Consider the following 13,402-nt stretch of genomic DNA (forward strand, 5'->3'; position numbering starts at 1 on the left):
GCTGGTTTTGTTCTTACTGGTAACAGCATCCATCTTGTTGAAAGTTATTTCTGTTGTAGTCAAGTGAATATAAGATTATGGGTTGGATCAGGGACCAGAACGGTGCCCGGTCAGGTTGCACATCAGGATCAATGTCAGTATCGCTGCTGAGAACCAAGATTACCCTACTGAAACTCTCTCATCAGAATGGTGTTGTGTTTCTAGCAACTTGGCGAGGTTTATAATACAAGCAAAAACTCATTCCTATGTAAAAATGCATGGCATGGAAGTGCAGTGCCTGCTGTCTCGCCCTGCGGGCTGTGCCACTCTGCGGTCCAGCACATGCAAAGGACATAGCACTGTTGATACTGTGAAGCAAGCAGCACTCCAGTGACACCAGTCCACCAAGCACCAGTTCATGCAAAGCCACAGTACTTCCCAGCAAGACCCAAATCTTACATTAGTTTGCAAAGCTGAGCCTGCGCACTTGGGGAGTGAAGTCAGCTTTGCAATGGAAAAAGCAGGGAAAACGTGTGCAATTAGGGCTCATTAGTGTAGCAGCTTGCTTTGGGTTTGGTTACTTTGGTCAAGGAACAGATGTGGTGACCTTGCCTGGTCCGGAGGGACCCGGATGGCTGGCAGCTGCCCTAGCCAGCTCAGGGCACTGTGGGTGCTGCTGCAGGTTTTAGAGGAGACCGCTTCTATCTGGGGAATTATAAGAGCCCCGTCGTGAATTAATCCCTTTACAGATGGAGTCTTGCAGGGCACTTGTGTGTATCACTGAGCAGCCTTCAGGTAAGTGCGTCCGGTGCTTGTGGTTGAAACGCACAATTAGTGACAATTCTTTTCAGTGAGTGGAAGGAAGTGCCAAGTCACACAATTCATGCCATTTCTCTCCCTGCTGCTTTCCTAGATGAAGGACTGTGGGATATGTTTGTGAAGGACATCCCTCGCAGCGCTACCTCCTACACAGTCGGCCTGGACAAACTCAGACAGGGTGTGACCTACGAATTTCGGGTGGTGGCTGTCAACGAATTTGGCTATGGAGAGCCAAGTGTTCCTTCTGTGGCAGTATCAGGTAATCATGGATTTTTTTTTTTTTATACCTTTTCCAGTGGAATTTCTTGGGGTTGAGGGGGAGGAAGAGATAAAAAAAAACCAACCCAAATTCTCTAGTTGCAACAAATAATCAAGGGCAGCTTGCTTTCACTTGTTTTAGGGTAAAGCCAGAGTAATATAGTGGTGAATTAAGGCTTTTTATTACAGTATGCTTTACTATCAAGAGAAAAAATGTGCACACTCCATTTTTAAGTTTGGCAGAGAACATTCTCAGGAATTTCATGAGTGTTTTTATGTAAGACCTCTTGCCCTAAGACTAATTTACACAGTCTACAATTCGTTTGCTTTTTCTCCTGTCTTAGTCTGTTGTTTTGTTTACTCTGATTCCTTCTTTTCATTCCCAGGGTACTGTGATAAACATTTTCTGTGCTATTTTGCATTTAGCTCTCAAGAATATAAAAACATAGTTTCACAAAATTATTCTTGATATCCTGTGTGCTGGCAGTTCCAGTACGGTGTGATGCCTCCAGTCCCCCTTCATCAGAACAGCTTGTTGATGATGATCTTGGGCTCTTCCCACTCTCCCCGCTCTTTTGTTCCTATTCCCAGTAAACGGGATATTGCCTAAGCATGCTTTCAAAATCCCTTTGAGCACCCCAGCACTCAGGTTTTCTGAAGGAACTTCAATACCTCAAAAACAAATTCCACTCAGCTTGCCGTGTCTGGGCAGCTCGAGTTCAATGGCCCAGTGTGAAGTGGGAGAGCTTGCCCTCATAAAAGCTTTGCTCGGGTCTCCTCTTACCCTTGCAGAGCCAGCCGTCCTCCAGGTTGCTTTTGAGCAGTAGGTTTCATCCTTGCTGTGTCAGCAAAGACAGACAAGAGGAATAAAAGAACCTGATAAAGCGGCTTTGTGATTCAAAATTCTGGAGAGTCCTGAGAACCTGGCAATGCTCCAGTATCTGGAGTGGCTTTTATCTCTTTGCTCCTCCAGTGAAAAGCATAAACAGCATTCAACAGTTACCCAGCAGGCAAGAGGAGTAAATGCTGCTATCGCCATCACGACCGCATTTGTCCTTACACAATTAACCACTTAGCCCATGAGAGCTGTCTGTGGATTTCAGTGTGAGTGCTACCCTTGCTTTTCTCCTTCAGGACAAGGGCATAGACAACCCACTTCAAACACCAAGAGTCAGTGTTTTTTCTATCTGTGGTTTCACAGAGGCTATAACACAATGTAAAGGGTCAGTAATCATGTCATTCTTTCCTTTCCTGGAAGACATTATTCTGCTGAAGCTGGGCATGCAGCTCCTTGTGATGCTTTTTATAAATAAACGGCTTGTTTGTAAGTTCTCCACTTGAACAGACCTATTTAATTCACCTCCTTTTGATGCTTCAGTGTTCCTCTCAAATTGCTGCGTGAAAGTAAGAGGTTTCTGTTGAGATTCACAGTCATAAAAGTATAAAGCATTTTAGGCTGGCCACTTCAGCTAGCACAGGGAGGTATAAATTGCCCTGAATCTGCTCAGCCCAGCATGGCTCGTGCAGTTTGCCTTTAGGACTTTATTGGCCTGGACTGGCCTCCTAGTAAAAAAAAAAGATTGTGGCTACTTTTCACTGCTGCAGAATACTCAGTCATCTGGAACAAATGTGAGCTCATATCATGAGGCTTACAACAGATCCAGGGCTCAGGATAGTTGGGCAAAGAGAGTGCCTGGGCTCAGTGACAGTGAGGCGTTTGGTTGAAGTTGGTGTCCTGACATCACCTATTCCTACCAGGTGTTGTTCTACCTGGTGAAATGCAGGGAAATTCTATACAACTGCTGGCTTGTGCTCCAGCAGCAGTGTTTTTTCACAAAGCTGAGGAATGCTGACAAAGGTAGAATATCACCACAAGAAAATAAGAATGCTTATTACTTTAAACCAAGACTGGCAAGATAACTCTAGAAAAGGGAAGTTAGTATCACTTTGTGTCTCCAGTTGAGGTCAAGTGGGGTAAAATTACTTGAAATCGCACAAAATCGAGGCAACTGAATTGATACTCATGTGCTGCACGTCAGGTTTGGCTAAGCTGATGGGGAGATGGTATAAGTAGCCGCGAATGTTGGAAGTTGGGAGTTAATGAAGGTACTGAAACACTCTGAACCAAGTGTACTTTGTGCCCTGGCACTAGCTGTATCTTTCAAAGAGACATTGAGCAGCATTTTGGTGAGGCAAGACTCTTAAAGTGGAATAATCGTGGGTCATGACAGATGTATTAGTGGTTCCTCTGACCCAGGGAGTGCTAAGCATGCCACAGTGGTCAAGAAATGTAGGTGTGTGGAGCTACGGAAGAAACCTCCCTCTCCTCACTCGGTGGTAACTAGCTGGGGGGTTCTGGAGTGCTGCTCTGGCTGAGTCAAAGTTGCTTGTGGTGGTGTTGGAGCCATGGTATGCTCCTGTTCTCTTTGCCATCTTAGAAGTGCAAGCAAGCCCCCAAAAGTTTGATTGCAGAGTAGACTGTTACCTCCTTTGAACACCTCTCTCTCCTCAACACTGTTCTAGATGCATTGTTCACTGTGGGGAAGAAGGGAAAATTTTGAAGGAGCATAAAGGGGAATTGTTATTTGGTTTTTGCTCTTTCAGCACAAACAGAAGCTCCTTTCTATGAGGAGTGGTGGTTTCTGCTGGTGATGGCTCTCTCAAGTCTGATCCTCATCCTCCTGGTGGTGTTTGCATTGGTCCTGCATGGCCAGAGCAAGAAGTACAAGAACTGCAGCACAGGTAAGACATCAGCTCCGTGCTGCACGTGCTCTTAAGAGCTGTGGGAGTTAGAAATGTATTCCCTTTGAACCCCTGATTTCATCACAATGGGCTCTCTTTATAGGTATTTTGTTTGGCAGAAGACTCAGATCTTTTTACTGTCTGGCTTGGTAGAAGTGGCTTTTGCCCATAGCCATGCTGGGCAAAGAGTGCCTGATCATAACAGATTTTGGATGCTCACCAGCCCTGGGCTTGGACAGGGCAGCATCTGGAAGTCCCAGGGACTGTAGCAAAAGCCAAGGAGTCTGGGTCAAATGTTTGGCAGAATACCACAAAAAAGGAGTGAGCTGAGATTTCATTTAGCTTTGTCATCATTCCCTGATAGATGGGGAAAAGCAGAAAGATTCTGCTTTTCTGTGGCTGTAGCCAATGCAAATATTCTAGGTCTGTATGTGTGAGGACTGTATCACAACTCCTTTATATTAAATAGAGTGCCCTGCATCACACATTCATTCCCTAAGCCAAGCTGCAGTTGCTGGGCTGGGGGCCAAGGAGCTTGGAGGTGTCTTGGTTATCTGGACCTGTTAGACTTCAAGGCATAATGAACACCAAGCTTTGAATTTCCCTTTAGTTAAAATGTTTGTGGGGAGCTACCTGCACTATAACTAGGAATGTTAAAATAGTCCCCTTTCAGAATGTCTGGTTTTTGAGCTCTGAATATTTTTTTTACCTTTTCTTCTCCTTACATGATAAAGTCCTGGAAGAGTTGTTCACATATGTATTTCTCTGATAGCCACCTTGAGAAATTGCTCTGATGCCAAGAGGTGCCAAAAAAGGTGCATTAATGAGTAGGATCAGATGGTTGGGTCTTTGCACTACCTGTTCGTAGGGATTAATGTAATGAAGAAGTCTTCCAGGCAGTATTTAGTAATTCAGTCCCAAAGTGAAGATCTTTTCTTTCTTTATAATTCAGTTTTAACAAGTGTTAGAAAATCAGATTTCAGTCCCATGAGATGTAAGATGTATGAATATCCTGGCGTTTTACCAAGTTAATACTATTACATATTTGTATGCATAGCTCATAGGAAATCTCTCATCTTCCTAGTTTTTGTCTGTGTTTGGGGGACAGACATGAAAAGACAGGTCTGACTTGTACCGTCAGATACCGATGTTCACACTGAGTCTTAATGTAGCGCTGAAATTGAAGCTGAGGATGAAGTACCTGTCTGCTGCAAAGAGGCAATATGCAACCGGTCCTTCTCCCTGCGACACGAGCTGAGCTCACACCTTTGGGATTACAAAGAATGAGCAGGGGAGAGAATAAGCACTTGCTATATTTGATCACAAGAAATAATATACTTTGCTGTATTTTCCCTCTTCTTCCAGTCCCCTGTCCTTTTCCCTGCCTTACATTGTCCACTGATTTCTCACATCTATATCTTATCCTCATTACAGCTCTGACATATTTTTTCCATTTACTATCTACTTACCCTTTCTCTTGCTTTCTTTTCTGCCTTTTTTTTCTCTTTTTCCGCCTTTCCTAGTTTTACTTTGTCTCGCTTTGCTTCAGTCAGCATGAATGGGATGGACAGCAGTTGATTTAGGACATCTTCAGCGACCACTTGAATTAGTCACCTGGTTTCTATTTATAGTCAAAAGACAAGAATAAACACTTTTGGAGCACAGTTCATTTGCGTGATTTTAAATACTTGCCTCTGAATGAAATGAATCCATCCATGACTCCTTCCTTCCCCTCTTTTGGCTCCTTCTGCCCATTCACACCCCCGATAAGCTCCTCTCCTCCACTCTGATTGTTCCCATTTGCCAGTAAGAAAGGTAAAGAGATTTTTTGGAATAGTTAATGATGTCATAAAACACAAAGAAGGAAAAGTTAGCTCTTACAGTTGTATCTGAAGGAAAAGTGCCTTTGTTTCAGCTGAATCTTTCATTGCCTGGCTCCAGGTAAGACCATCTCCAACGTGGAAGAGTCGGTCACCCTGGATAACGGAGGCTTCACAGCTCTGGAGCTCAACAGCAGACACCTGAACATCAAGAGCACCTTCTCAAAGAAGAATGGAACCAGGTAAGAACCTGAGAACACCATGCTCTTGGAAATGGCTTTTTATCCAGCTTCCAGCAACTGTTAAATAGGCAAAGGAGAGAAAACATTGTCTGGAGGATCTAAGGAGGACTTTAATGCACAAGTCACTGCCCCAGGCTGTGACTCTGACTTCTAAGCAAGATGTAATTGTGCCTTTAATTGTGTCATGTCAGAGGAATTACAACATCCCGTACACTCAGTACACTCACCTTTTACGTTTCCTAGGTCTCCTCCTCGCCCAAGCCCCGGGGGGCTGCACTACTCTGATGAGGATATCTGCAACAAGTACAACGGAGCTGTGCTGACCGAGGGCTTGGGCCTGAACGAGAAGCCCTTAGAAGTGTCGGAGTCTGAGGTAAGGGTTTCCCTTTGCCTTGCCAAATGTTGCCCAGTCACTGCAGACATTCATTTCCCTGATGAACTCTAGCAACTTTTGAACTTCTAACCCCATACCTGCATTATACTGTGGTGTCATTGTTTGTCTGTCTTGGGGACTTTAAAATGTCCAATTCACCAGGCTGTCACATCTTAAAATTAAAATGGCAAAGGAAAAAATGGCAAGCAGGACCCAGCCAGGGCAGATTCCAGACCTGGCCTTGGCAGATATTCACAGTTTTCCAGTGTTACATAGAAAGGCAAGTGTAATGAGTCAGACCTCCCTGGAAGGGGCTGCACATCCCTTTCTGCCTGTGGGCTGCGACCTTGGAGCACTTTTAAGAAAACGTATATATGCTGCAACATAACCAGCTGTGACTGCAGCTACTGTCAGGATGAGGCTGAAGGTGGGACACGCTTTGGGTTGTTGCACTGACTGCTGTATGGGATGTGGTTTGAAGTTTTCACAGTGCCTTTTCTAGACAGCTACAGCAAACACCAAGATTCAGAAGAGTGGTCTTGTGCAGTGATAACTGCTGCCTCTGTTCCAGAGAGAGTAACTGGGGCATGAGTAACTTGCCAGGGAGCACTTGGCAGTGGCTGTGAGAGCCCAGCATTCAGGTTTGTGAACATCCCAGCCTGCAGCCTTAGTCTAACTCAAGAGGAGCCTTCTGCTCAGGCTGCCTTTGGACTGTTCTCCTTGGAAAGTGGGTGTATGCTGGCTTTATCCACCTGGCAGTGCTCCATCTTGTGTCTTACATCCCCTTTAAGAAGAAAAAAAGTGCTTGTGGTCTGTAAAAGCCCAGCAGTGGCCAGGGGTGAATAGACAGAGTTCAGCAGACATCCAGAAAGGTAAATCTGTCTCTAAAATCGTGTGTTGCCAGCTGGGATCCTGATGAATCTGAACTGACAGCTCAAGAAGCGAGCAGTGGGCCAAACCACTCCAAACCTGACCCTTCTAGCAAGAATAAATCAAGAGCAGCAAGTAGTGAAAGAAGATGACAGTTTTCATCTGTAGCTTTTCTGCACCTGCAGCTACAGCTGCTTTTCCTGACTACCTAGCTCTCACCTCCCATTAATTACCACGGACAGCCTGCTGCTTTGTGCTGCCCTGTGGCCGACCCATCACGCAGGCAGCTTTCCTTCGTGGAGCTCAAGCTGCTGTCTGTGCAATGCACAAGCATTACCCTCCAGATTAAAGCCATAGTGCTTTGGTCATGTCACTGTAACAAGCCAGCATTAAACCTGTCGTTAAAACAGTTTGCTGAGCATGATCATGAATTTAGCACTGCCACCTCTTGACATTCATTTCAATGCCCCATGTGGTGTTTCCTGGTAATGCACAAAAGTCTGCTTGCAGGGTGTCGCTACTGCCTTCTACATGCACTGTTTGTACAGCATAGAAAAAAGTGACTCTTATTTTTTTCCTCAGGCTATTATTAATATTATTTATTTACTGTGTATGGCAGTTGAGCCTGAAGGTCTCAATTGAGATCCTCGTGTTTTTGTGAATCTGTGTGTGTGTGTGAGTACGTGAATGAAATGTGCGTCTTTTTCCTTGGGGCTTAGATATGCAGCCCTTCTCTATAATGTGTTTGATGCTTGGGGTTTTTTTGTGGTGGGGAGTGCTTTTAGGCATGAAATGTTAATATGCTCCCAGTAGAGGCAGCAATAGGAGATGCTGCCTTTTGATCAGCCTGAAAATGCTGTTTACGTTGGCTGGTGCAGACAGGAGGTGACGGTGGGCTGGGGTAAAGGTGGGTGTAGATGTTAGACCACTCTCTTTTCAAGTATTCATGTACCTATTAGCTCTTCCTGTTTGTCTTTTCTGTTCTTTTTGTTTCTATTCTCCAAGGAAATCTTAGCAGACAAGCTCTGTTTTCTGAGAATTTCAGAATGTTCGTCTCTTAGCAGGCAGAAACGTTTCCCATTCCATGAAGAGTTAAAGATATCTTTTTATACAAGAGCTCTACACAGGTTTGATCCTCTGCAGCAAAGGGGAGTCCTGATGCTGGTTTCCTCTGATACATCTTTGCATGCATCTCAAATCCCACTTAATACAATGCACGTAAGGGCAGGCAGGGCACAAAACTGGGCTTTCTGCTTTCAACCTGTGTGTCATCTTGTTGCTGCTTAGTCTTACCTCTGTTGCCTGAGGTGTCAAGACTTTATATGGAAAATAAAGGAAGCTCGCTGGCTTCAAGTCCCCTGGGGTTTACTGAACACGAAGAAGTCTGAGAAACTCTTGGGCTGACTGACTGCACTTATAACACAGCTGCCCAGGAGCCTTCCTCCAAGCGGCCTCCTGATGAGGAGAGCAAGAGAGAAACAAACAGAAAATCAAGGAGACGAAGCAGTACTCTTAATATTCATAAATCAAGTGGTTAACTTACTCCATGTCGTGAAAGCCAAGCACCAGTACTATTAATGAGGTTAAAGTGGCTTAATTGGCAGGTATGGAGCAAGAGAGTGCTAAGAGTGTAATTTCTAAATGATTAATAATAATAGGCTTTTAGATAATGAGTCGAGTGGACGAGGCTCTGGGTAGATAATCTGAAGAAATTTGGTGTTCACCATGTACAGAAATTTGATGATATATCTGTGATGTCATCCAGCCATGGAAGAGCACTTTTACAGGAGAGGAGGGGAGGGTGGTGTTTGTTCTCACATGTCCTTCTGGTCTCCTGAAAACGGTTTTCAGGAGATAATACTCTCACAGATTGCACACGTTATCAGTCAGTGCAGAAGGCTGGCCATGCTCTGTTCTTCCCAGCTGCTCTCTGCAGTCTAACCGACTTTTGCTTTCTCAGCTCTGTAGGAAGATATTATAAATTTCCACTTAACACTTAATAGGGAATATGATTTAACTTGTTGCTGATAAAGTTCTCCCATGATTTTAACAAGTTGGGCACCACGTGGAAGCCACCTTCAGGGTTTAAAAAAGACAGGGTTTCCATGTCTGGAGAAATCTGTTTGTCTGCCAGGTTACCTTGTCTCTTTTACAGCATATTCATTTCATGTCAGCCAAAAGAAACTGCTGCCATCTACATTTTTAGAAATAATCTCATCAGGTTGTTTCTTATGCCATCACTTTATTTAAAAAAAATAATTTAAAAAAAAGGTAATTGGAACTATTTTCAAATTTCCCATTGACTAAGCTAGCCAACTCCAGTTGCTGGCTTGCTTCTGAGCAGCACTTGTGCATTTCGTGCTATCAATAAAATGCTTCAATAGCCTCTCATTTCCTGAATTTGTTGTTTCAAAGGGATCCATGCACCTTTGGTTGACAGTCTGTAATGTCACCGCACACCCAATCACGCCCCAGCCTATGGAGGTTTCCAAGGTAACAAAGCCACAGTCGCAGGGAAGGGAGAAAACCGAAAACAAAGCAAAAAGCCCTGCAGCATTTCTATTTACTCAATAGTTTAAAAACCACTAAAAAGTAATCCTTTTGTATAAGCTGTCTGTATTGTCATGCAAAACAGGTTTATCTTGCTACTCCTTGATTTTTGCCAGGGCAGAGAGGGATGTGGGACAGCGATTTAAGGAATTCCTTGCTGGTAAGGGTGGTTGTCAGTATATTGTCCAGAGCAGACCTCAGAAGACACTTTAGAAACATGGATGGAATGGTCAGTTCCTGCCTGTTCTGAAGGAAACGCAAAGAAAACCCCCGTTGACACTGACAAGTAGGTTATCCTTTGCAGCATCAGTGCTAATGATGGTGAAGGGCTGAAGTTAGTACAACTATGTATGTTTCAGGAAAGTCGCTTTTGAAAGGCACCAGCCTTATTTGCACCAAATTAGTTTTTGCTTTCAGTTGGTATAGCGAACTAAATAGCGGATATTATCAGCAGGTGGCATTGTTTTAATTTCCTTCTTTCTGTTCATGGTAAGTCCAGGTGACACTGTATTTCAAATGGCAGCAGGCCATCTAAAAGTGCTCCCGGTATTTCTCTTCTTTATTGACTTCTGGCAATCTTGAAAGACTTTGGCTTTGGTACAGAAATTATATTAGTTTTGTGGGTGAGTATTTTTCTGCTAGCGATGGACAGAAATCAAATGGCTGCATTAGTATTATTATACTTACTAAGTCATGTGTCGGTCTTGTGGATACAGCTTCTTCTCAGCATTCTTCTTAGAGACTCCTAGTGGTCTTTTTTTTTCTGTATGTGTGTGGAGACATCAGGAAGACCAGTAAGGAGCCACCAGAAGTTTGTGGTCTTTTTTTTCCTCCCTATTTTTATGACATCTCAACTCGGATGTGCTCCACCTTTTCAGCAGGGGTTTGTTTCTTCGGGCGGTGGCTAGGAGTGTCCAAGTCAGTAAGAGTGATGGAGGATTGAGGAGGGAGTCAGAAGACGTGTTGGGGCAGTGGTAGCCTTTGATGGAGGGAGCACATCCATGATAGTTAGAGGAGTCCATACCTTCAGGTGCTGCTTTAGTTAAGTGATCCGTAACCAACTGACTCTGCCCAGGATGCAGAGACTTTTCTTCTGGATGCCCACATCATCCCCAGGTACATTTTACCTTAACATTAGACTCTGAAGCATAGTGTTTGGAGATGTAGGGTGGTGCAAAGTGCAACACCTTGATTCTTAATAAGAACAAACTAGGGTTTGGCGATCTTTAGGTCTGCAGGTAAAGTTGGTTGTGTCTGCAGGTGAGGACCAGCCTGCCCAAGCTCTTGCTGCCGTGCTCTGCCATGCTTCTGCATCTGCAGCCATCAGAGGCTCTCTGGTTGGAGCCCTGGACAAAAACAGGGCAGTGCTGGCAGGATGTTCCCTGCAGCGGTGCCAAGACTCTGGAGCTGTTCTCTGCAGCCACTGGCTGTGATGCAGTCCAAATCTGGGGATATTCCAGGCATACCGCAAAAACCACCTGTTCAGGAAGGTCTTTGGAGGGAGTCGGGTGTTGGCTTCCTAAAGCTGGCAGTTGGTGCAAAGGAGTGTTTCTCTAGGAGATGGACTTGCTGGGTTCCTTCTGGAATAATTATTAAATGCTGGTAGGGTTTTGTTGAAGGCACCTGAAGCTTTGCAAAATAATCAAACAGTACGTAACCCTGAAAGAGCCAAAGCATGGTTAACAGTGGAAGGGAAATTTTGCAAAGCTCTAAAGATGTGCTTTGCTCAGACTTTTGGAAAACTCTGGGAAAATTTACTCAGCCCTGTCCATCACCCTCTGTGCTGGAAAATGGGCACGAAATAGTATCGAAGCAGCTATCTAAGCAAAGAAGCGGGATGATGGATGCAGTGCCCTTTTCAAACGATGGTTCGCAAGGCATTTGGGGATTGTTCTTCAGAGACCATTAAAAAGGAGCTTTAGAGGAGGAGAGACTAGTTGTGTGGCAGGCAGGATCAAGAAGGATGTATGTTTGCCGCGTGGTGTCACAGATCAGAACGATAGCAACATTCTGAAACTAATTGCAGCAACTAACAGTTAGGAGCTGCACTTACCCGTCTCTCTCTTGTATGTCTCAGGCAGCTACTACTTTGATATTTAATTGCCTTTAGAATCGGCTATGCAGATCATCAGGGGAGAAAAAAAAAAAGAATAAAAGCTTTTGAGTGCTTGAACCAGAGATTTTGAGAGAAGGCATGAGATATGGAAATGACTGGGTAAATGTTTGTGAGCTGTACGGGATGTGGCTGTTATTGGTGAGAACATTAGTGGGAACAGAAGGAAAATGTGTGCTTAGATACCGTGGCCAAGGCTTTGCCATGGTCTCTGTGCTCAGAGGAGATGTACCAGCCCTCTATGATTCCTCCAGCTGTATCACAGCAGCAGGACTTCAGAGGCAGGGCAGATGCACAAAGCTTATCTGGTTACATTTCACTGGAGCTCGATATTCATACGAGCTTTGAAGCTACCCAGCCACGGTGCATAAATGTTTCAAGGGGTAAAGTCCGCTATGAAGACAGGGTTGTGCCTGAGCCATCCCAAGAAAGCAACTCCTCCTGCTTGGCAGTTCTTCTTTTCCAGATTTTGCATTCTCTTTCTTCTGTCGCCGCTGGTCGTGCGCTTTGTTGTACCACCAGTAATCAGCTGGAACATACAGATAGAGTTGTTTGCCTCCAAAAAAAAAAAAGTGATTTTGCTTAATTCCCTTTCAGTGCTATAACTAATTTTCAATACTTAATGGGGCTTGCAAGCCAAATCCAGAGCGCTCTGCAGGTGCCCTGCTCTGACCACCACAAACCACAGCACGTCTGTAACTTGAGTGCGTTTGCGTGGAAGACGTTCTTTCTGTCCTTGCATCAGAAGGGAGATTCCCCGTTGTAACTGCAATCTTTCTGAGTATGTGATTGAAAGCTGTTGGTTTCTTTATGATGTCTACGCTTCCCTGCATCTTCTGCCAAAACAGGAACTCATAGCTCCCGCCGCAGGGTTCTGCAATGAATTAGAAGGGATTTCTGATTTCTCTGCATCTCTTATCGCGAGCGTTCATTGGGGGACTCTCCCTCTAGCAGCAAAGCCTGGCTAAACCAGGGCACAGTGCTTCGCTCCAGTCCGGCATGTATTAAACTTGGGGACTACAAACCATCCTACCCTAAAATTACAGCTTTTGTCAGCTGGTGATGTTAAACTTGTCTCTGATTTCTTTTAGAGTGGAACAGGCTAAATCATAGATGCTAATGGCTGATTTATTTTTTTTCCCCTGCTGTTCCAGGCCACTGACTCGGATTATGAAGATGAGTTGCCAAAGCACTCCTTTGTGAACCATTACATGAGCGACCCCACGTACTACAACTCATGGAAGCGGCAGCAGAAGGAGGTGAAGCACCCAGCATCCTATCGATACGAGGAGTGTGCCGCCAGCGAGACAGAACCCTATTTCCAGACTGTCATCACGACACAGAGCTCAGGAGGGGTGTACACCCCAACGGGACAGCCTGCGCCCGGCTCCCGGACTCCAGTGACAGGGTTCTCCTCCTTTGTCTGAAATGGGGCTGGAGGATAGAGCCAAGCCACCAGCTGCACTCGGAGGGACCCGTTGCAGTGACTGTGTGCGCGTGACCGGTGCGGTGAACTGTGGGTAACTTCTCTATCAGGGTAGAAATGGATGGGAACACGAATGAGGCTGGGTTTGTTTTGGTTTGGTTTTTTTTTTTTTTCTGAAGACAATCAACTCTAAAAAAAAAAAAAAAGGAG

At 44.8% G+C, this 13,402-nt stretch overlaps 1 protein-coding gene across 1 annotated transcript in view; it reads left to right on the forward strand.

The window, feature by feature from the left end:
• The window catches only part of SDK1 (sidekick cell adhesion molecule 1), a gene marked incomplete at its 5' end in the record, with an annotated part of 281,508 nt that extends 268,305 nt beyond the window's left edge, over positions 1 to 13,203 (forward strand). The window contains 5 exons of the mRNA XM_010075218.1: positions 893 to 1,057; positions 3,661 to 3,798; positions 5,740 to 5,860; positions 6,104 to 6,233; positions 12,921 to 13,203. Of these exons, the coding sequence (XP_010073520.1) occupies positions 893 to 1,057; positions 3,661 to 3,798; positions 5,740 to 5,860; positions 6,104 to 6,233; positions 12,921 to 13,193 (827 nt within the window). The remainder of the gene's footprint in view (positions 1 to 892; positions 1,058 to 3,660; positions 3,799 to 5,739; positions 5,861 to 6,103; positions 6,234 to 12,920) is intronic.
• Between the last annotated feature and the right edge of the window lie 199 nt (positions 13,204 to 13,402).

This window comes from Pterocles gutturalis, unplaced genomic scaffold (assembly GCF_000699245.1).
Source record: "Pterocles gutturalis isolate BGI_N339 unplaced genomic scaffold, ASM69924v1 scaffold7237, whole genome shotgun sequence".
Classification (NCBI taxonomy): Eukaryota; Metazoa; Chordata; class Aves; order Pterocliformes; family Pteroclidae; genus Pterocles; species Pterocles gutturalis.